General features: G+C 43.1%; 1 protein-coding gene across 2 annotated transcripts in view; it reads right to left on the reverse strand.

Moving 5' to 3' along the window:
* Window positions 1-235: 235 nt before the first annotated feature.
* The window catches only part of Dcp1a (decapping mRNA 1A), a 50,686-nt gene continuing 27,507 nt past the window's right edge, over window positions 236-23,414 (reverse strand). Inside the window, exons 5-10 of one of the 2 annotated variants that reach the window (XM_027389595.2) lie at window positions 21,502-21,640; window positions 16,006-16,119; window positions 8,974-9,732; window positions 6,135-6,200; window positions 4,474-4,692; window positions 236-4,046 (exon numbers count right to left, since the gene is read on the reverse strand). In XM_027389595.2, the coding sequence (XP_027245396.1) occupies window positions 3,966-4,046; window positions 4,474-4,692; window positions 6,135-6,200; window positions 8,974-9,732; window positions 16,006-16,119; window positions 21,502-21,640 (1,378 nt within the window). In that variant the 3' untranslated portion in view covers window positions 236-3,965. The remainder of the gene's footprint in view (window positions 4,047-4,473; window positions 4,693-6,134; window positions 6,201-8,973; window positions 9,733-16,005; window positions 16,120-21,501; window positions 21,641-23,414) is intronic. The other variant, XM_027389596.2, reaches the window with a different exon arrangement.

The raw sequence follows: 23,414 nt of genomic DNA on the forward strand, positions 1-23,414 counted from the left end.
CACTTAACCCACAGAGCCCAGCCCACATGTACACACATGTCTTCTAATGGCTGGTTTTCTGGAGAAACATAAGCTAAAAACAGGTATATATATATGGCTTGTTTTGATTTTGGCTGGTTTTGTTCCCTGTCCTTATGCCATCAGTACAGGCTCTGCCAAGGTACAATTCATTTGACAGTTCCCATTTATACAAATGAAATAAAAACACAAGTAGAATTTTTAGTAGGTGCTAAAACTTGGTTTTGAAATTTTATTAAAAAAATATATTTGCAAACATATAAAATTTAGGATGAAAAATGCTCATTTTAAAACATGTAATAACTTAATATTTGCAAACATACACAGATGGTATAAAATCCACTAAAAAGGTTAATGAGGTGGCATTGCGCTCATGGAACAAAAGGTCATGGTGGCGCAGGGCTTCTCATTTCCACGAAGGAGCCGAGAACCTGATACAGTGAAAGTTATGACAGCCACATGGCCAAAGCCATACGAGGAAAGACCACTCACAGTACGAACACTAACACGCTTCTTAGGGATTCCAGATAAAAGGGAAACACAACTTTGCATTTTTCCCACTTCAAAGTGATCGATATTGCAATGCAGCATTTTAAAGAATGATGCCAAATCTGAATCATGTGAAACATTGCACATCTCTCCTGCTGAAACTTGAAGAAAAACACCAAAACAAAATAATCCCAACCTAAACCCCAGCAGGCTCCTTGATGCCCTGGCTGCTTGTGGAAACCTCTCAAAAGTGTGGCCTTTGAAGTCCACTGGACGGTGTTCCACTCAGTCCCGAGGGCTTTGGGTTCCTGAAAACAGGGCACTGTTAGTTCTAGAAGGTACTCTGAACACACCTGAAGGAAACCAAAGGCAGGCAAGAAGAAACACATGGCCCACAGTATATGTGCCAAAGACACAGGACTCAGGCCATGACCCCTCAGTCCTTGCCATCCACAGGGTTCTGCTGTGTCTGTGCCCTTCTCTTCCTTCCAGGTTAAAGTGTGATGGCTAACTCTGCTTTGTAAGCAGTTAGGCACCTTCAGTTTCATGTTGCATTGATAGTATTACAATGGCAGTTATGGCCTCTACTGCCGAAATGAGAAAACTTCAAACAACATTCTTTGGGGGAAGGGAGCAATAAAGCTGCATGGTTTCAAAAGACTACTTACTAGTGGATTCAATGGCGTTTATAATTCCCACAAGAAGATTCAGGCCACAAATAGAACCAATGCTTGCACATGCAAAATCTGGTCATTGGCATCTAACCCAAGCCTGGGCCAAGGCCTTGAATGAAACACCACTGTCCAGGGCAAACTGTGGACAATACATATGGAGACTTCAGGGGATGTCTCTCCTGATTCTGATGCTCACTTGAAATTTACAACTCAAAGTCAAGTAGATCAAGTGGCAAACCTCATGGGGCCCAGGAGAGGCATACTGGGAACAAGGCCGTTGGGGGGAGGGGGATGAGGTCAGCTGGGGTGTGCATCCATTTGAAGATATAACATTAACTACAATGAAAAGAGCAGTGTCACTCATTGGTGACACCCCAGACACGCTGTATTCCAAACGCTGGGCTGCTAATCCCAGACCCTTTGACCATAGGAGTGAGGGGATGGGATGTATACACAGATGGACAGAGTGGCCTAAATGCAGTCTCCTGGGCTCTGTCAACCTAGCAAGAAGCATCTCCAGTGTCCCTTTCAGGTCAGCTGAGGTTCCAGCAAAGACACTGTAAACATGCAAGTCATGCTAGCAGAGGGTGTCGATCGTATGCCTGAATGAGGAATAAGGCAATGGAGGCCAGGCTCATCCAACTGCAACTGTCCAGGCTTGGCCTGGCTCTCTGGGGACTTCCTAGTAATCATGATCTAGAACTTCTGGCTTCTGAATTTTAAGTAAATGCTTGGGATATATAAATCTGGGAGTTGAAATAGGTTTGCCCTTTTCACGTCTCCGTCACTTCGGCACTTAGAAGTTTATGTTTACACTGAGGAAGCCTTCTAGGAGATTCTACTTCACTGTCTGTCATAGTCATCCCTAGGATTAAGGGTAAAAAGTAACAGATGTGACTGCAGATGTTCTTTAGGGTACCAATTCTTCACCCTCTCATAACATTACACACACTCAGAAGCATCAGCAAAATTCAATAGCTACTGGAAGAAGAGTGCTTTGATTCCTCTGTTTCCTGATATCCACTGAGACCACACCCCGGTATGATCAAACCTACAGGAGTGTTCATGTTATGAGAACAGCCCTGTGGTTCCTTGACCACCACCTCCTACTGTCAGCAACACATTATCTCACTACAACTTTATCTTCCTTAGATGTGCATGAACAATTAATTTTTGGTTGCTAAATTTACACACTATCATGAAAACAAACTACCCCTAGCTGAGTATGAAACGTCTAGGCTTCCCTGAATTCTGCACACTTCACACATAACTAGGTAGACAATAAGAGAAGACACTGAACTGAGAAGCAGAAACATTGTCCAGGAAGCATGTTGAGATCAGCATGAGCCAACCCAAGTATTCTTTAGGCTAAAAAACTAAGACCAAACTAAAATAAGTAATTAATAAGTAATTATCTAAAATTTCAGCTAGAAAGAAATCGATGAGCCTTTGATTGAGTTCCCATTAAAGCTTAAGCGACTATTCCTGTGGGACTGTCGCGTCTGTCAGCATTATTCACAGCGAATCCTTATGCTAGCTGGTTGAGCCAACTGGGTTCTTACCCATCATTAAATAGTGCTCAGAAAAGTAAGCAGTGCATCTTAATTGGTTAAATACTACAAAATGACCTGTATCATAGAAACAAAGACACTTCTCATTCAAAGAATATCTCAAAATTACTATTGCTGAAATCATCAAATTCTACATTAAAATATTACTAAACACCATTACATGCCATAAAAGAATAAATAGAAACCATGGCAGATCAATAGCAGCATCACAAAGCGTCTTTACAGTTTCACACCAAGGCTGGAAGAACTCAGCCTAGGAATATACTGGTGAGGTTCTGCGTCTCACACTTGCTCTTTGACTCCATATTCTACAACAAAGGAAGGGCAGTGTGAGTACAGCTCCCTTTTCTGCATAGCTTTAAAACTGCTCTCAGCACATTTGAGGAATGGAACCAGAATGGCTTTGTCAGATTGGTCCACTGGTCCTTTTGTCAAAGTGTTAAGGAAAACAATCAACAATAACTTCAACTGTTTAGACAGAAAAGGAAAATAAGGCTGTGCTTCACACACCAACTTGACACTTCCAAACCACTGGAGAGTTCACTAGAAGTGGAGCTTTCTGGTAGGATCTGGATCCGTGCAACCCAGCCTCTGCTTCAAAGGTTTCAAGCCTCCTCCATCAGAGCCCAGCCGGGCCCTACCCAAACAAACAGCCATGCTTCACTGGAGTTTGTACATGGCAGGACCAGGGACACTGAACGAAACACAAAGAAATCCCAGAAGTTTTAAGGCCCAAGCGGGGTGCTCATAGAAAACATACTTCACTTGAGAACAGATACCTTCTAAAGAATCAACTTAAGCTCTGATCCTTAAAACTTGAAGGTACTTTGTGGAGCTGACATTCGTTCAGAGCTTGTAGGGCCAGAAGTGGAGGGAGGGCACCGGCTCCACTGAGTGTGGCTGCAAGGCTGGTGGCTCCTCCCGAGGCCTGGAAAGCAAGCTGACAATCAGGCTCCTCATTCCACACACACCCACGGAACTCAACACAATGGTCTTTTTTGTTGTTTTGTCAAACAAAGGTCTGCTGGTGATGCTTCACAGTGAAACCTCCATCATCACTGAGAATGTCTCTAGAAAACATCTTTAAGGAACAAGGCTCTCTCAAAGGCTCAAACTCAGGCTTCCCAAAGCTCCAGGTTCTATTCAGATGTGCAGGAGGAAGCCTGCTTGATTCTGAAGTGCACCCTCTACCTTCACACCGACTTTATTCCAGTCATAGGTTGTGGTTGTCTTTGTTCTTGGTCAAAACCTGCAAGTAGACTTCATGAAGTGTACTGAGGAAGTTAGAGTCATTCTGGAAGAGACGGGAAAGGTGGAAACGCAGTGTCATTTGCCTCTTCAGAACTTATTTCATCGGTAACAACTTAGGAAGACACAAAAATGATTGGTATAAACCGGGCATTGGTGGCACACGCCTTTAATCCCAACACTCAGGAGGCAGAGGCAGGCGGATCTCTGTGAGTTTGAGGCCAGCCTCGTCTCCAGAGTGAGTGCCAGGATAGGCTCCAAAGCTACACAAAGAAACCGTGTCTCGAAAAACCAAAAAAGATTGGTGTAATTAATTCCCCCAAACCTCATCCCAGAGACAGTCACAGTGACAATCTTGGAGTTTACAGTCATCATTCCGCCACAAGGGTATACCTGGGAAGAGAGATGTTTCTCCCAGGAAGTCTTCTGACTTTTTATTGATATTCAAAATGAAAAGCTGATACCTTACATACCTTTATTAGATGTATCAGTGTGTCCTGGAGCTGAGACTTGCTGAGAATGATGGAAGGTTTCCTCTGATTTTCAGGTGTTCCAACAGTGAGGGGAGAAGGAGAGCTTGTCTTCCTCTCTAGGTCTGTGGACCTGGGAACTGTTTGCTGGAACACACTGGGGGACAGCAGGATAGAAGATACTGCTGTGGTTGTTGCAGTCACCAATGGAGGGCCTGCAATCTGCGGGGAGAAAAAACAGAATAATGGTCACTTCACACTGCAGTACAGAAGCAAGCACCCAGGCCCACAGAAGGGACACACAATGAGAGCCATTAGCATGAGACTGCAGCACAGGGCAGTTAAACACTAAACTCTATCCTCTCTTCTCTCTTTTAGAGAGGGCCCAATTATGCAGCCCTTGCTGGCTTGGAACTCACTATGTAGACTAGGCTGGACCAGAATTCCATCTCCCAAGCACAGTATTAAAGGGCACCACTACTCCTGGTTTCTTTCTTTTCAAAGTGTTTGTATTCCATTGTGAGTTCCATGGATCAGGCATGGAGGCCAGAGGACAATCTTGGTGTTGGGTCTTCCTTTCCTTATGATTTTATGTGTATGGGTGCTTTGCCTGCATGTGTGCCTGTGTACCATGTGCATGTAGTGTCCATAGGGGCCAGAAGAGGATGTTGGAGCCTCTGGAACTGGAGTGACAGCTGCCAGTGGGTGCTGGGAACTAAACCTGAATCCTCAAGCAAGAGCAGCCAGTGCTGCTCAGTAGCTGCTGAGCCATCTCTGCAGCTCTTCGCTTGCTTTTTCGTATAAAACTGGACTGCAGCTTCTGCAGATAACAAGAGGACAAGGTAACCTAAAGCAGGTTAACTTCTGAAAATCCGGGACAGGGTACAGGCTCACCAGCAGGTGAGCAGGTGACATGGAGAACTGTGTCTTTCAGGGTTGGTGGTGAAGGGTGGTATGGACAACATGTGTAAAAATGAGGCTGCAATGTCATAAAGAAGGATTGAAGTATGCTGGCCTAGAAGGCTTTGTCATCAGAAGTGAGAGACTGTGGCAGGATAGTGGTTGTCTCCTGGGACTCTCTGCTTTTCCAAGTCAAGGAATATCTTTTACTTATAGAAACCAGCACCCACCCTGTTACAAATGAGGCACAATGGCCCACCCAGTGGCTGACATGACCAATGCAGCCAAAGGCGAAATCTCCGGGAAGTTAACGTAAGGTCTATAAACCATGGCAACTCAGTCCTAGAAGGGACACCTAGACAGCCCAGAGCTTGAGCACCTGAGCTTTCACTCAGGTGGTAAGAAGAGTGTACCTCATACCAGCAGAACCCAAAAATGTTCAATATGCTCTTCAGAGAAAAGGAGGTTCCAAGGGTTGGGGAAATGGCTAAGTGCTGACTATGTCTGCTTTAGCTTAGCTTTCGAGGACCCGAGTTTGAATCCCTAGGAACATGTAAAAAAATCCAGATGGGTGTGATGGCCCACCTATAATCCCAGTGCACAGGAGGTGGGGACAGCAAGGTGGCTAGGCTCAACCAGAGACCTTGGCTCAATACATAAAGGAAGACACCTAAAGTCAGTGCTGGTCCTCCTACATAGATATACCCACCCACACACCCACCCACACACCCCCGAGGGGTGACAGAGGGGCAGGGCATCCTTACCGGGACGGCACTGGGTAACACCTTAGGCTGGGCAAATACTTCAGGATCCTGGTTTTGCTGCATAGACTGAAATGTTTAATGGGAAAAAAGGATGATCAGATATAGCAAGTTTCGTTAGTTATTGGTGACAAATCTGTTATCAACAAGGAACATTCAGAGGCTGAGAGAAACTGGTTGTCAAGACAGACAACCACAATAAGTTTTGGACAGCAGTTCCCAAGGAGTCCCCCTGGGGAGAGGCGCAGGCCTTTCCTGAGACTCTAAGATGTGTGCTGGGGACTGAACTCAGGACTTGTGCAGACTCTACCAGTAAGCCCTCAGTCCTGGGCTTGTAGGTCTAGAGTTGAGGCTGGCCTCCAATTTACAATCCTCCTGCCTCTTTTTTTTTTTTTTTTTTTTTTTTGAGACAGGGTTTCTCTGTGTAGCTTTGGAGCCTATCCTGGCACTTGCTCTGGAGACCAGGCTGGCCTCGAACTCAGAGATCCGCCTGCCTCTGCCTCCGAGTGCTGGGATTAAAGGCGTGCGCCACTAACACCTGGCTCTTCCTGCTTCTTAAGCAGCTGGGATTTTTTTTTGTTTTTGTTTTTGTAGACATGGTTTCTCTGTATATGGCTGTCCTGGAACTTGACTTGCAGACCAGACTGGCCTCGAACTCATAGAGATCTTCCTCTCTCTGTGGCAGCACCCACCGCCTGGCACATTTTTTTTTTTTTTTTTTTATTTTGAGACTGAGTTTCACTGTGTGGTCCTGGCTGGCCTGGAACTTACTTTGTAGACCAGGCTAGCCTTTAACTCTGCCTGCCACTATCTCCCAAGTGTGGGGATTAAAAGTTTGTATCACCATGCCTGGCTTTGGAACATGCACCTCCTGTAAAAGCTGGGGACAGCTCAGGCTTATGCTTGCTGCTGAGTGTGTAGAGATCATATGATTAAAAAAATGTTTTCCCTTGCACACTTTCCCAGGCAAGTGACTCTACTACTATGTCCCCAGCCCAAATTTCTTCAAAGGTTGTTTGAACTTGGTTAGATAGCACTAAGCAGACTTCATCCTAAGTCACATTTTATTTTATTTTATTTATTTATTTAGGTTTTTCGAGACAGGGTTTCTCGGTGGCTTTGGAGGCCATCCTGGAACTCGCTCTTGTAGACAAGGCTGGCCTCCAACTCACAGAGATCTGTCTGCCTCTGCCTCCCCAGTGCTGGGATTAAAGGCGTGCGCCACCAACGCCTGGCCCTAAGTCACATTTTAAACACTGTTTTCTTGGAGAGAATTTCCTTTTGTTGTTTTCTTTTGAGACAAGGGTAGTTCAGGCTGGTGTCTAGCTTGAAATTCTTCTGCCTCAGCTTTCTTACTATAGGTGTGCATTATCAGAGCCTTTGGGAAAGAATTAGTGCTACACAGCAGACACAGGAGAGCTCAATGTAGACCAAGGTCGCCTGCCTGCCTGCCTTCCTTCCTTCCCCCAATTTCTCTCTCTACTTTTTTTTTTTTTTTTTTTTTTTTGAGACAAGGTTGCTCTTGTGTAGCTTTGGAAGCTGTCCTGGAACTCCCTCTGTAGACCAGACTGGCCTCAAACTTAAGAAATCCTCCTGCCTCTGTTTCCCAAGTGCTGGGATTAAAGGTGTGTGCCACTACTACCCAGCTAAGGTCTTTTTCTTTTGAGACAGGCTAACCCTGGCTGGCCGGGAGCTTGTTATGTAGACCAGACTGGACTTGATATCACACATTGCCTACTGTGACTAAAGGCATGTGCCGCTATACCAGGCAAAAGTAAGATCTTAAAGTCAGCTATTTCCATCTAGAGGAGTATTTACACATATGAGAGTGGTTTCTGCCAGGCACCATGCAGGAACGTTGTGCTGTCTTTTAGGGCTGAACGTGGAGAAGGCAGGGGCAGGACCACTGCCCAAGTTTCCAGATGAACTTAGCCTTTCCCTCTGTAATCAGAAACCTGAATAAATTTTCTTCCATGCATTTCTTTAAGCATTTTATCACGGCAAAAGAAAAGCAGTAGGGCCAGGCAGTAGTGTTGCACACCTTTAATCCCAGCACTTGGGAGGCACAGGCAGGCAAATCTCCGTGAGTTCAAGACCAGCCTGGTCTACAGAGTGAGTGCCAGGAGAGGCTCCAAAGCTACACTGAAACCCTGTTGATAAAGCAAAACCAAACCAAACCCCCAAAACAAAAGCAGAAAGAAAAGCAGCAGGAGCATTTCAGGGCTGTGGCACCTATCTCCCCAGCAGAGTCCTGCCCACAGAGCAGCACACCCCACTTCTGCTGTGACCATGCACCACTCATCTGAACTCAGTTCATTTCCTTACTTGTAAACTTGCCATTCATGAACTACTTCGAAGGAGGGCAAATCTCTCCGTTCCCTTCTATAGCACTCTACCATGAAGCCTCACTGACTAGATATTTTAAAAACCCACTTGTCCATACTGCCCAGCCCAGGTCCCTATTGCTCAGGCCCAAGAGACCGCCAGCTTGCTCTTTGATGAATGGCCTGACAAGGCATTCTTCATTCAGAACCTTTCAGTGCCTTCCAAAGTCTGAGAAAAAACTCAAACTCTTTAACTCACAATTTATTCCTCTCCCAATGCTAACTCCCTCAGCTTTGTTTCCACAGCAAATTCAGTCACTGCAAACTGTGTATGGGGTAGGGGGAGGGACAGACAGACACACTATACCTTTGACTGGGCATGGCTGGTGCATGAAATCACACACACACACACACACACACACACACACACACACACACACACACACACAGTCTCATACTACTCAAAACCAAAGCTTCTATAGTTTCATTCCTTTATTCCCTCCTGCTCCTGTCATTACCTGAAGAGTTGGAGCAAGCACCATGTTGCTCAGGGAAGCTGAGCTTGCTGCTCTTGCTGTTGCTGTCTTAGAGGGAGGCTCTATGAAGCTCTCAGGGGTGGCCAGTTGGCCAGCTGCTGAAGAGAAGTTGGGTGCCATTGCACCTTTTCCAAGAGGCTGTGCCTGTATTTGGTCATGCTGTGGGGTCAACCTGAGTTTTTGGAGCAGATCAACGCTTGGGAGGGATGAGCCAGCTGTACTTGACAGGCTCACTGGGGCTCTGAAGGGGCTCTGGCTAGCAATCAGACTGCTGTGGCTTAGCTCAGGGACTGGCTGGTTCAGGAGTGGAGACTTCTGTCTAGGTGTGGTCTTTACTGCTTGCATCATGGTGCTATTCCGAGGTAAGTGGGGAACCTGTGTGGCAGGACCTTCGGCTGGCAGCGTAGGACTTAGGACAGGGCTCAGGGGGATTGTGTAGCTTGGGGCATGCTTTTCACCTGACTGTGCAATGGAGGCAGGAGTGATGAGCACTGGGGCAGTGACTTCAGGCTGGACTGTGTGGTGAGCGACAGAACGGACACCCAGGCTTTCGGACTGAGGTGCTCCCCCTGACTGCTCAAAGGGAAATGGGAGAAATGAGCTGGGCTCTTTCTGCGATGCATCTCCGGGCAGCTTCTCCGCATCTTCTGACTCTAGACCCACAACTGCTGGTTGCTCCTTTGGCAAAGAGGTTCCAAACAACTCTTCCACTGTCAGATGTTTGTGACCAGACGGGGCAGACTGAAAAACAAAACCAAATGACACAATGACAGAAATCTCCGTGAATCAATGTAACCAAATGTTTTTTATTACACAAAAATATATAGAAGCAAGCATAGTGTGAAAAAACAAAACAAAACCCCCCAAAACCTAAACCCTGCCTGGGTACAGGGTTCAAGTAGCTTCTATCAAAGCAGATAGAAATCTGCTTAATAACAAAGTTCTGTACTGTGGAGTTCCATGTAATAGTTTAGTTTGCTTTCTTCACCTTGGTGAATGTACCTAAGATTATATCACAGCAAAGCTCCTCATACCTAAGTGCCCGTTTTTACTAACATATTGGGACATGATGCCAAATTCTAAGAAATTTGCTTCTACTGTTCTTAACAAAAAGCTAGCATTGGGGGCTGGAGAGATGGCTCAGAGGTTAAGAGTACTGACTGCTCTTCCAGAGGTCCTGAGTTCAATTCCCAGCAATCACATGGTGGCTCACAACCATCCGTTATGAGATCTGGTGCATTCTTCTGGTGTACAGATATACATGGAAGCAGCATGTTGCATACATAATAAATAAATAAATAAATAAACAAATAAAATCTTAAAAAAAAAAAAAAGAAAAAAAGGTAGCATTGAACTGCAGGAACCTAAATACTCAAAACAATTGTAACCATTTATTATTACCAGGCCTTTCCTGCGCCATTATCTCAAATTACAGAACCCTGAAGAAAAAGGAAAACATCTGCACTGAAGATTAGATCTGGGGAAGACGCTGGGTGGTGAGCCTGACCCAGCACACATACATGTGCAGAGGATATTTTATTCTTCTTTCTTTTTGTTACTAACTTTAGTTAAAGTGAGATTCTGAATCTGGAGTGGCATGGATATATATATATATATATATATATATTATATATATTATATATATATATACACACACACATACATACATACATACTGGACACAGGGTCTCTCAACATAGCCCTGACTGTCCTGGAACTCACTATGTAGACCAGGCTAGCTTTGAACTCAGAGAGAACCTCTTACATAATGAGGCTACATCAAGACCTCTTTATAAATTGTAGAAGAGGAATGGTAATAATTCATATGGTTCAATTTCCTTATATTTTTACTTCTCCAGAGTCCTGTATCTAAGTAAAAAAAATACCAATATTAAATTCTCAATTATTAACTGGAAAATTTACACAATTGTGTAAACATAAAAATTACAAAATCATATACATAATTGTGACAATTATTTCACAGCTCTACTACCAAGCTGTGTACACCTCAGATCTTGGGTTGTTTTGTATTTTTTTTGGGGGGGGGCATGTATCCAGGCTGGCCTTGAGCTGTCAACAATCTTGCTTCAGTTTCCTGATTGCTAAATGCCCAACAATTAAAAAAATTCTTTATGATAAAACAAAATGGTTCAAGATTGTGTGACAAAAAGAACTTCGATGTGGTAGTTCATGCCTATAATCCCAGGATGGAGAGTGGAGGCAGTAGGATTAGTCTGAATTTAAGGAAAGCCTAGGCTACATAGTGTGTTCTTTTTTGTTTGTTTGTTTTTTTGTTTTTGTTTTTGAGACAGGGTTTCTCTGTGGCTTTGGAGTCTGTCCTGCCACTCTGTAGACCAGGCTGGCCTAGAACTCACAGAGATCCGCCTGCCTCTGCCTCCCGAGTGCTGGGATTAAAGGCGTGTGCCACCAACGCCTGGCTATATAGTGTGTTCTAAAGTGGACAACCAACTAAAACCAAACCCAAAACCCAAACCAAACCAAAAAACCCCAATCAATTTTACTCACCCACTAACCTGGGAGTAGAGCACAACTGTAATACTAGAATTTAGGAGATAGTGGTAGAGGATCAGGAGTTCAAAGGCACCCTCAGCTACCTACTGTGTTCTTGACTAGACAAGACTATCCCCGAGAATCTAATCCAATTCAGTTCAAGTTAACTTAAACAAACAAAACCAAAGGAAGTACTGGAAAACAATATTTATGTTCATTAGTAGAAATTAATATGGATCATAAAATCATACTGCTATACATATACACCAACATTTAGATATTCTTATTTTGAAAAAAGTATTGGGGCTGTTCTTGCAGAAATTTCAGATAAGAAGCCATACTTCTATGTTAAAGAATAGGAAAAATTAAATCACATGAAAAAACAAAGAAACACACTGGGGAAATATTACCAAGAGAATTTAGTAAGTGAATTATGAAAATGAGTGCATCTTTTGTGAGCTGCACTTGCGGGTACACACATGTGCACACGAGGTAATGTCCCCGTGTGTGTGTGGTGTGTGTGTGTGTGTGTGTGTGTGTGTGTGTGTGTGTGTGTGTGTGTGTGTGTAGGAAAGAGGACAGAGGACCATCAGATATTGTCCTCTATGAACCAGAACTGACCTACTCAGCTAGACAGTTACTTAGACTCCCCACGGAGCTCTGGAGGTCTGTCTGTGTCTGCCTCCTCAGTGCTGGGTGAAAAGATGAGTGCCACCAAGCCCAGCCTTTTTGTGTGGGTCCTGAGGATCCAAACTCTGGTCTCATGCGGACACTGTATTGACCTGAATCTCCTCAGCGGCCCTCATGAAACGGATTCAATGCTGAAGTTTGGCAGTATCATTTGCTACTCAGCACTAGATGGCAGTGTTACTAAATAGATATCTTCGTAGGGCAGAGTAAGGATTTGTAATGGTTTTAGACAATCACAAAGCTTTTGACAATATCCAAATCTCAATACTTTATAATTCCTTGGTTTCAGCTGAAAAAAGATACAATTTTATTTTATTTCATGTTTTTGAGGCAAAGTCTTGCTATGTAGCCTACACAGCCTTCAAATGTGGGATTTTCCTGCTCAGTTTTGCATACCTGTAATCTCAGTGCTAGGCAGGTGGAGACAGGAGGAAACAGGGACTTATCTGGCTAGCCTAGCTAGCCATGGCAAGCTATGGGCTAATGAAAAACTCTGGTTAAAAAAATAATATAAGCTGGGCAGTGGTGGTGCATGTCTTAAGACCTGGTACATGGGAGACAGAAGCAGGCAGATCTCTGTGAGTTTGAGGCCAGTCTGGTCTACAAAGCGAGTTCTAGGACAGGTTCCAAAGCTACACAGAGAAACCCTGTCTCGAAAACCCAAACAACAACAAAACAATAAAATAAAATGGCAGATGGAGTGTAAAGAATGGACGGCATTTGAGGCGGTTGTGCCCTTCACATGCACAAGTGTAAGAGTACCTGTACACACATGTGAATACTTGCCACACTCTCCTAAAGCAAACAAATTTGTGGAGATGTGCATGGTAGTACATGCTTGTAATCCCAGACCTTGGGAGATAGAAGACAGGATGATCAGAAGTTCAAGGTTGATCCTAGGTTACATAAGAAGTTTGAGGTCAGCCTAGGCTATATGAGACCCTTTTTCAAAGCAATTGAAAAGTCAAGGGTGGAGAGGTAAGACATCGACTGGCATACATTATACATACAAGACTGTAACATAACAACATGTATAATGCATGCTAATAAAGACAAACTCATAGATAATTCTTTTTTTGTTGTTTGTTTTGTTTTTTGAGACAGGGTTTCTCTGTGTAACGGTCCTGATGTCCTGGAACTCAATTTGTAAACCAGGCTGGCATTGAACTTATAGAGACTGACCTGTTTCTACCTCCCAAGTGCTGGGATTAAAGGAATGTGCCAACACTGCCTGGCCAGATAATTCTTAATAGCTAAAAAACTGCATACTCCCCAAATGTCCTTTAGTAGGGAAATGTTTCAAAATGGTTAAATTTAAGTTACACAGGTTGAGCATTCCTAAGCTAAAAAGCTCCCCCAAACCAAATCTTTTAAATCCCAATGTGAGGCCAGAGATGAAAAATGTACTTCATGTAATAAGTCACAGTTAAAACAAAAGTACAAAGAAAAATATTCTGTAACTTCACCACCAGGCCACAACTATATGAAAAGCAAGTGAAATTCTGGTTCAGATTTGGGTTCCATTCCAAGATACCTCACCAGCTATATATAAATGTTCTAAAACCCAAAGAAACTCTAAACTTAAGATGCTTCTAGTCTCAAGTATTTCAGGTATGGGATATTCACTGTGAACCGTTCTATCATCTAACTACTAGGTGGCAGTAAGAAGGAACCAACTCAGGCTGGGATGCTGATCTGTGGAACAGCACTTGTCTAGCATACAAGGAGGGGGAAGGAAACAAACTCGACACATATAACAATTTCAACAAGTCTCTGGGAATTATGCTAAATGAGGAAGACTCTCAAAAGATTACATACTATGATTCCATTTGTATAACATTTACATTCTTGATTTGGAAAAACAAGTGGTTGGCAGGGGTTAAAAATGGGGGCTGGCAGCCGGGCGGTGGTGGTGCACGCCTTTATTTAATCCTAGCACTCGGGAGGCAGAGGTAGGCGGATCTCTTTGAGTTCGAGACCAGCTTGGTCTACAAGAACCAGTTCCAGGACAGCCTCCAAAGCCACAGAGAAACCCTGTCTCGAAAAACCCCAAAAAAAAAAAAGGGGGGGGGGCTGGCTGTAGTAATGCACACCTTTAATCTAAGAACTCAGGAGGCAGAGGCAGGCAGATCATTGAGTCTGAGGCCAGCCTGGTCTACATAGCAAGTTCCAGGACAGCCAGCACTATAGAAAGACCTTGTCTCAAAAAACAAAAAGATAAAAAAAAAAAAAAAAACCATGAAAAAGATGGTGAAAGAAAAAAAAAAGAACATGACAGGGAAGTTAGTGTGATTATAAGAGGGCAACACAAAGGATCCTTGTGTTGATGGAAACAGTATCTATTATGACTGATGGTTAATATATAAAAGCTATACACAGAACAAAACTACAGGTTGAGTGCACACATACACATAAAAATGAGTAACTATGAGCAAGATGGTGTGTGGCTTGTGTCAACATCCTGGATGTGTTAGTATATTACACTTTACAAGATGTTATCCATGAAGAATAGGGGATGAGCACACGGAATCTTTCTGTAGTATGCTTACATGCATATTTAGTATTGAGATAGGATCTGCTTTTGTTATCCAAGGTGGCTCGGAAAAAGTTTTGTAATACAGCAGAATGGCCTCAAATTCATGACCCTCCTGCCTCAGCCTCTGAAGTTCTGGGGTTACAGGTATGCACTACCAAGTCTGGCTCTTTCTATCCAACTTACCCCTTTATTTCTAGGTGCTAAAGACACAACAATAGAGCCGGGTGGTGGCGAACGCCTTTACTCCTAGAACTCAGGAGGCAGAGGCAGGCGAATCTCTGTGAGTTCAAGACCAGCCTGGTCTATAAGAGCTCCAAAGCCACAGAGAAATCCTGCCTCAAAAAACCAAAAACCAATAATAATAATAATAATAATAATAATAATAATAATAATAATAATAATAATAAAGAGACAACGATCCAGGGCAGGCAGATTTACACAGAGAAACCCTGTCTCAAAACACTAAAAGACACAGCATTGAACAGGGAGAGAAAACTGCTGAACAGGGAGAGAAAACTGCTGGTCCTGGGTGGGTGTGGTGGTGCACCCCTTTAATCCCAGCACTTGAAATGTAGGGGCTAGCCTGGTCTACACAGCTAGTTCCAGGTCAGCAAGGGCTACATAGTGAGACCCTGCCTCAAAAAATAAACAAGCAAACAAATTGTAGGTCTCATTAATATGAGAAGTGAATAAAAAACAAACAAACTATGCTAGCTAATTAAGGTCAGTGAGGAAACGAAGCAAGCAGGACAGAAGGCAGAGACGTTTGTTCTAGAAGGGCCTGACTAAATGGAGGATGTTGGAGACCAGCAGAAGAATGCACATTCATGCACAGAAGTGCTACAAGCCAAGGGAAACACCAGGTCAAAGTCCTGCAATGAAGCAGGGGCTAGGCAGGCAAGGCAGATGGTAAGGGTGGTTGGCACAGGTAGACGGAAGGGCCAGACACCAGGTAGAGTCTCGTGGACCATTACTATGAGTAAGACAGGACACCACTGGAGAGTTGTAAAAGCAGAGGAATGGAAGTCCTGCTCATCTGGTTGAGAACAGAGAAAGAAGGCAGAATCAAGAGGAAAAGTTAGGGGACTAGAAAGGAGGCCACTGCATAGTCCAGATGAGGGTTTCATGGGCCTAGGAAAGGAGCTGGATATATGTCGTTATGATGTCACACATGATCTGACAGACAATCGATGTACCAAGCTTGCACAGTAGTTCAAGTCCTTATAAAATGTCACTGTTCTGTTACTTTGACAAAGCTGGGGCTTTAACTATACAAACCTTATCTTGTAACCCAGAGGGTGTCTCTTCTAGAGTCTCGGTGCTTCCCAGATTGGAGAGCTGAGTGCTTGGCTGTAACCCAGGGCTGGAGATATTTGAGCCGCCCATCTGATTCTTGGAAAAGAATTAAAAGAAAAAGTCTATCATCTGAAAAAACGATTGCTGTCTAATCTGGTTCAAATTTGAAGTTACCAAAAATTCCTTAACTAAAAAATAAACAAAAAAATCTGTTATGTTTCTATCAATTTTTATAATTTCTCTAATAAAATTTTTATAAAGTGAAGAATCTATTTCTACACGGTAGCTCCAACTATCACACATTTTGAGGAAAAAAATGACTTTATTTTACCAGATTTTTCCATGACTTAAGTCACACAGGACACCTTAACTGTTGGGAGACACAGCTCTAGCTGTATGCCCACCTCTACAATCAGGATTCCCAGCACGTCCATCCACCACTGCAAAGATGCTCCCCTGTGATGGCCCACTAAGATCATGACCCTGAGCACTCCAAGAAACAAGTGGTTTGTTTTCTGCCATGGCTTTGTCTTTTAGACAATGCTACACAAAGTAGAATGGAATATAAGCACAGTACTGGCTTCTGACACTTGGCATAAAGCCTTTAAGATTCATGTAAGTTAATTTATAGTATCTATGGCTCATTCCTTTTTTTTAATTTAAAGATTTTATTTATTTATTATGTATTCTGTTTCCATGTATATCTGCACACCAGAAGAGGGCACCAGATCTCATAATGGATGGTTGTGAGCCACCATGTGGTTGCTGGGAACTGAACTCAGGACCTCTGGAAGAGCAGTCAGCGCTTTTAACTTCTGAGCCATCTCTCCAGCCTGGCTCATTCCTTTTTAAATGATGAGCATATAACATTTGGATTATTTTAAAAGGTTTTTATTTTTATGTGTATGAGTATTTTGCCTGCACGTATATATGTGCATCATGTGTGTGCCTGTTACTCAGATAGTTCAGAATGAGACTGGAGCTGGAGTTACAGATGTCGTGAGCTGTGGACACTGGGAACTGAACTAGTGTCTTCTGTAAGAGCAGCGGGTGCTCTTAACCACTGAGCCATCTCTCCAGCACGTTTTCATTCTTTTTTTTTCCCTTTTTTTAAAAATTAAAATTAGAAACTAGCTTGTTTTACATGTCAACCCCAGTTCCCTTTCCCTCCCCTCTTTCCCTGTCGTCCACCGACCCCCCTATCCCATCCCCTTTCTGCTCCCCAGGGAGGGTGAGGTCTTCCATGGGGATCTTCAATGTCTGTCATATCATTTGGAGCAGGGCCCTTGACCCTCCCCCATGTGTCTAGGCTGAGAGAGTATCCCTCTATGTACAGTGGGCTCCCAAATTCCATTTGTGTCCTAGGGATAAATACTGATTCACTACCAGAGGCCCCATAGATTGCCCAGACCTCCAAACTGACATTCATGTTCAGGGGCACTAGAACAGTCCTATGCTGGTTTCCCAGCTATCAGTCTGGGATCCATGAGCTCCCCCTTGTTCAGGTCAGCCTGATCTTGACCCCTTTGCTCATATCCCCTCCCTCTCTGCAACTGGATGCCAGAAGTTTGGTTCAGTGTTTAGCTGTGGGTGTCTGCTTCTGCTTCCATCAGCTACTGGATGAAGGCTCTAGGATGGCATATAAGGTAGTCATCAATCTCATTATCAGAGAAGGGCATTTAAGGTAGCCTTTTGACTATTGCTTAGATTGTTAGCTGGAGTCAACCATGTAGATCTCTGGACATTTCCTTAGTGCCAGATTTCTCTTTGGACCTATAATGGCTCCCTCTATTATGTTACCTCTTTTCTCGCTCTCCTCTATTTTCCCCTTGACTTGATCTATTTGCTTATGTGTAGTAATCACCAGTGTATGCATGGGTGAGCACCTATGTGGAAGGAAGCCAGAGGAGGGTCTCACATGAGCCTGGGTTCTCTCTGGGCTCACTGTTTTGGCTTAAAAGGTTGGTCAGCAAATCCTTAATCTTTAATTAACCCCAAATCCTTATTCCTCCTGTTCCTGTTCCTTCCATCCTTTTGAGCTGGGGGCACAGGCTGACACAACCATGCTTTTTTTTTTTTATAGGGTTGATGGGAATCCAACACTGGTTCCCATGCTTGTACACCAAACTCTTTTACAAACTGAGCCATCTCTCGAGCCCCCATTTTCAGTTTCAATTATGAACACAGCTTGAATAACGTTGGGTAGACAAAAGTTTCATTTCACTAGAGTAGAAACCAAGTACAGACAAATCAGGGTATGATGGTAAATATCATTTTCTTCTAAAAGATTTTTTTTTGAGACAGTCTTGCTATGTATTTCAGATTGACTTTGAATTCATGATCTTCTTGCCTCAGCCTCCTAAGTCTATTACAGGTGTGACAACTATACTTGACTCAGTTTTTTTTTTTTTTTTTGTGCACACAGGTTTTTTTAATGTGTGCATGTGGAGGCTACGGGTTGATGTTAGATGTCCTCAACCACTCTTTATTGAAGCAGGGTGTCTCACTGAACCTGGAGCTCACAGATTCTGCTATACTGAATGACCATCAAGCCCCAGAGACCCTCTAGTTTCTGCCTCCCTAGCACTGTCTTGAACCTCAAAACATGGGCATGGGGAGTCCAGCTCAGGTCCTGATGCTTGCATAACAAGTGCTTTTCTGACTAAGCCATCCTTAGGTGAGCAGTCTGATTTTTTTTTTTTTTTGCCATTTAATTTATGGGCCAGTTTGAGCTGAATTTTGAGTAAGATGCTACAGTTTGGTTAAGATTAATTTTGTGTGTATATATATGCACTCCCAATCATTTTAATACCACTTAAATTCAAACTTGTTAAAAGTGATACCATGGGGCTGGAGAGATGGCTCAGAGGTTAAGAGCACTGGCTGCTCTTTCTCAGGACCTGGGTTCAATTCCCAGCACCCTCATGGTGGCTCACAACCACCCATAATGAGATCTGGTGCCCTCTTTTGGGATACATGCAGTCAGAATACTGTATATATAATAAATAACTAAATATTAAAAAAAAAAGTGATACTACACGGGCGTGGTAGTGCATGCCTTTGATCCCCGCACTCAGGAGGCAAAGGCAGGTGGATCTCTGTGAGTTCCAGGTTGGCCTGGTCTACAGAAAGAGTTCCAGGACAGCTAAAGCTGCTACACAGAGAAACACTGTCTCTAAAAAACAAAAAAATAAAAATACTTTTGTTATTTAAAAGAATCTTTGGTTGGGTATGTGGCTCATAGTGGAGTGCCTACCTAGCATGCCCAAGGTCCTGGGGTTCAAATCCCAATATTGCAAAATAAACACAATACCATGTAACATTACACAAGAATCCTTAAAGATGACCACTGGCGGACATGCAGTTGCAATGTTTCGGAAATGTAAGTTACATTTTAAAAATTTGTTCCTGCTTTTGGTTAAGTACTGTCTATGTCAAGATAACAAAACAACTTCAAAACAAGAAACATCTTTAAACTTCATTGGAAGACAGAACAATTCTAACAAGAAAAATAAAAGTAATTTTCTTAATATTGTATGTTTCAGAAACATGCTCAAAAGAGGAATAGGGACTCAAAGGAATGGACAGAATGATGCATTTCTATTATACAAATGATAATTCTCATATTATTTCAGAGTATCCTTTTTTTTTTTTTAAAGACAGGGTCCCTTCAGATAAGCCTGAAACTTAGTATGTAACTAAAGCTGGTCTTGAACACTAATCTTCCCGTTTTCACTTTCCAAGAGTCAGGATCATAGGCATGTGCTCCAGAACACATTCAATCAGTGTCACCCATCTGGGGTGAAAACAGTGTGTAAAGGCTATCTAATCTTCTCATATGCTGCCTTTTGAACAGGGTCATTATTAATCACTATCAACCCCACTATAGGGAATGATTGACATTGAATATTAGAAGAAAATAATATCGTTCCTAAGAAGCACTTAAAGCAGAAGGTATAATGTTCAGAAACATTAAAAATCGGGAGCTTTCCTAAAAATTGAGATCTGTCATTTTTCAGAGTGAGGCTAGATGATCTGGAAATGCTTACAGAGTTTTAAACTTCAAACAGTCTTTATAAATACTACAAAAAATGCTGGATTTGTGCTGGTGTGGTAGTGTACAGCATGATTTCAATAGTCAGGAGGATCACTTGTTTGGGGCTAGCCTGGGTTAGAGTGAAACCCTACAAAAGGAGAGGGGGAAAGAGGGAGAAAGGAAGAGAGAGAGAATAGAAAAGATATTATCTTATATAAACTAACTCAATAGGGAAGTTAGAATAAAATGGAATAAAATCTCATTAAACCTGAGGCCTTGCTTATCCTCCCTGCCCTTGGTTGCCAATCTCTTAAGTCTAACAAAAGGAAACAAAGGGACCATCTGTCTATGTGCTGCTGGGGAGAGCCCATCCAAACAAGAAGATCCGGGTCCAGAGTTACTTCTAATATCAACTCCATATGGCAAAACAGGCAAACAAGGCAGAAAGCAGAACTTTTGTTAAGGAAGCTCTGCTCATTTAGTTTTGTTTGTTTGCTTTGGTTTTGAGACAGGGTTTTTCTGTATTGCTTTGGAGCCTGTCCTCAAACTCACAGAGATTCACCTGCCTCTGCCTCCCAAGTGCTGGGATCAAAGGCATGCGCCACCACTGCCTGGATTGATTTATTTAGTTTTTTAAGAAACATGATTTAGCCGGTTTGTGGTGGTGCATACCTTTAATCCCAGTACATGGGAGGCAGAAGCAGGCACAGCTATGAGTCTAAGGCAAGCCTGGTCTACAGAGTAAATTCCAGGGCAGCCAGGGCTACACAACGAAACCCTGTCTCAAAAAACCTTCAATCCAAGGCAGAGGCAGGTGGATCTCTGAGTTCAAGGCTAGCCTGGTTTACAAAGAAGTTCCAGGACCACACAGTGAAACCCAGTCTCAAAAAACCAAAACAACCAAGATACAAAATACTCCCTAAGCCACCTTCCTCCCAAAAGAAAACAACAGAAGCCACGCCTCCAAACAAACAAGAAACAGAAAACACTGCATTTCAAAAAAGTGTCACATTTGAGTAAAATTCCAAATGATGGACTCAATTCCAGAACATAAAATGTGCCATTTACTATTATGGAGCACAAATTCCCAGATTGTTTTCAAAACCTACATAAGTGCTTAGTCCATCTAGCCCGGAACAGAACTGCAGGGGTGAAGAGGAGCTGTGCTGCTTTCCCTGAGGAACCCGCTGAGCACCAGCTCCAGCCCCCCATGGCCACTTGCTCTCACAGTAATCAATCTATAAAGACTATGGGAACAGAAGGTGAGTTTTAAGATTTCCTCCCTAACCATGTGCTGAGGTAAGCAGACTTTGCTCTTTTCTAAACTAATGACTCCTGTGAGCACGTGAGGGTCTTTGCCAGTCTCTAAGACTCCAGCAGGCCCCTCCCTTTCCTCCTTCCTCCCCTTTGGTATTCCCTGGTCAGCACACAGAGAGCCTTACCCTCTCATACTCATCCTTGGCTCTGCTAAGCATCTCCAGGATGTCGATGGGCCTTTGGTCGCTGCAGCCATTGGCCTGGCTGGGACTCTGTTTCTCTCGAGCAGCCTGCTGGGATCGACGTGTCTCCTCTTCTACTACACTATAGGAGAAACAGGTTTCAGAAAGGCCACTTCACACAACTGAACTCCAGTACTCTCTTGTCAACTTTCTAAGGATAAAGTAAGAGTGTCACATGACACTGTCCTTGCAATAAGATAAAGAGCTTTGGTTACCTCATTCCGGAAAATACATGACTTAAGCATGTCACCATCTCAATCATAACAGTGAACAGTCCCTTACCCAAGATAGACAAAAATAGAATCCCTTTCTGGAGGTGGCAGAAGTAGGTACATTAAGAAATCCTTTCAAGCACCTGCTTTTCTCCTACGAGTAACTTAAAACTCGTACAACTAAGCTGTAAATGGATATTACTAAAATGCGGAAAACTGAATAGCATACTGTGGACTAGCCTTGAAAATGGGTGTTGGTGAAGTCTCTATAAGCATACAAAAGGCTCTGCACTAAATGGGCAACCAAACTTAGGGTGGTTATGGGTATGTACTGTATTTTTATTGGCATTATTTAATAATTCACTTTAAATTCCACAGGCAAAAGTCTCAAGAATGCCACTGACAGGGTTAGGGTCTTCAACTCTTTTTACAGGCTTACATTTACACACACACACACACACACACACACACACACACACACACACACACACACACACACACTGTATCTAACAGAATGTGGACTGACAGACATGCTTTATTTATTGTGATGCTGAGGATAGAATTCAGTGTCTGCCTGGCACATGCTAAGTAGTACTTTACCAGTGAACTTCATCCCTAGGCTTGTTTAAATGCATAAGGTGTCAAAGTTTTAGCAGCATTAGTCAGTGGGATGATACTCTGAATCACACAGAGAACAGAGGTATATTGAGGCAGATAGACAACAATGAAAGATGTTTTCCCTCCCTTCTCCTTTCTCCAATCTTTGGTGACCAGATTCATTTATTCCCAGAGTTAGTGGCAATAATGTGAGGCATTCTCTTCAGATATACATAGGCCAAGCATTCAAAAAGTCACTATAAACTGGGCACCCTTTAATCACTTTTTGGGACACAAGGTCTCTTTCTTAGGAGGCTGAACTGTGCTATGCCATCCAGGCTGATCCTGAACTCACAACTCTGGCACCTCAGCATTGGGATTTCAAACATATCTTTAATCACTTCCATAGTCCCATTTCTATTTCTATATCTATTTCCAGGATCAATTCAGATGGGCCTTCAGGCTTCAGCTCCAATAACCACTGAAGTTTAATATCTGGAGTGTTGCCAATGCCCTCAGAGGAAACTTCAAGATGATTTTCCTTCGGTAGTTGTTAGGGCTTAAACAGATTCTCTCATTTGGCAGGAGAAAATATCAATGCATTAATATATTCCAAAGTTTAAATACACCTGCCACTTTTGCCAAAAAGCAAGTTATCAAACAAATGCTTTGGTTGAGGTCATGAGGCAAAGCCCCTAGGATCTTAGAGCTAGCATATTTGTTCTCTCATGTGATGCTCTCCATTACTATAATACAGCAAGGTCCTTTGCCCATCCATGTTAACCCATGCTGCTGACTTCCTCTATCTATACCATACCTACAAGCATGCGCAGAACAAAGATTTACTAGAGATAAAATGTTTTAAAGGAAGTGTGCTCTAGAAAACCAATGCTTTCTCTAGTTAAGACTGTCAGTTTATATGCAGCAAAGCTCCCCCAAAAGTGCAACTAGCAGTAAACACAACAGGTCCACCCTGCAAGCTGACAGAGCAGATGGTACAACAGTCAGTGGGTAAACACTCAATCAGGACACACTAGCAGTCCTGGG

This window comes from Cricetulus griseus (assembly GCF_003668045.3).
Source record: "Cricetulus griseus strain 17A/GY chromosome 1 unlocalized genomic scaffold, alternate assembly CriGri-PICRH-1.0 chr1_1, whole genome shotgun sequence".
NCBI lineage: Eukaryota > Metazoa > Chordata > Mammalia > Rodentia > Cricetidae > Cricetulus > Cricetulus griseus.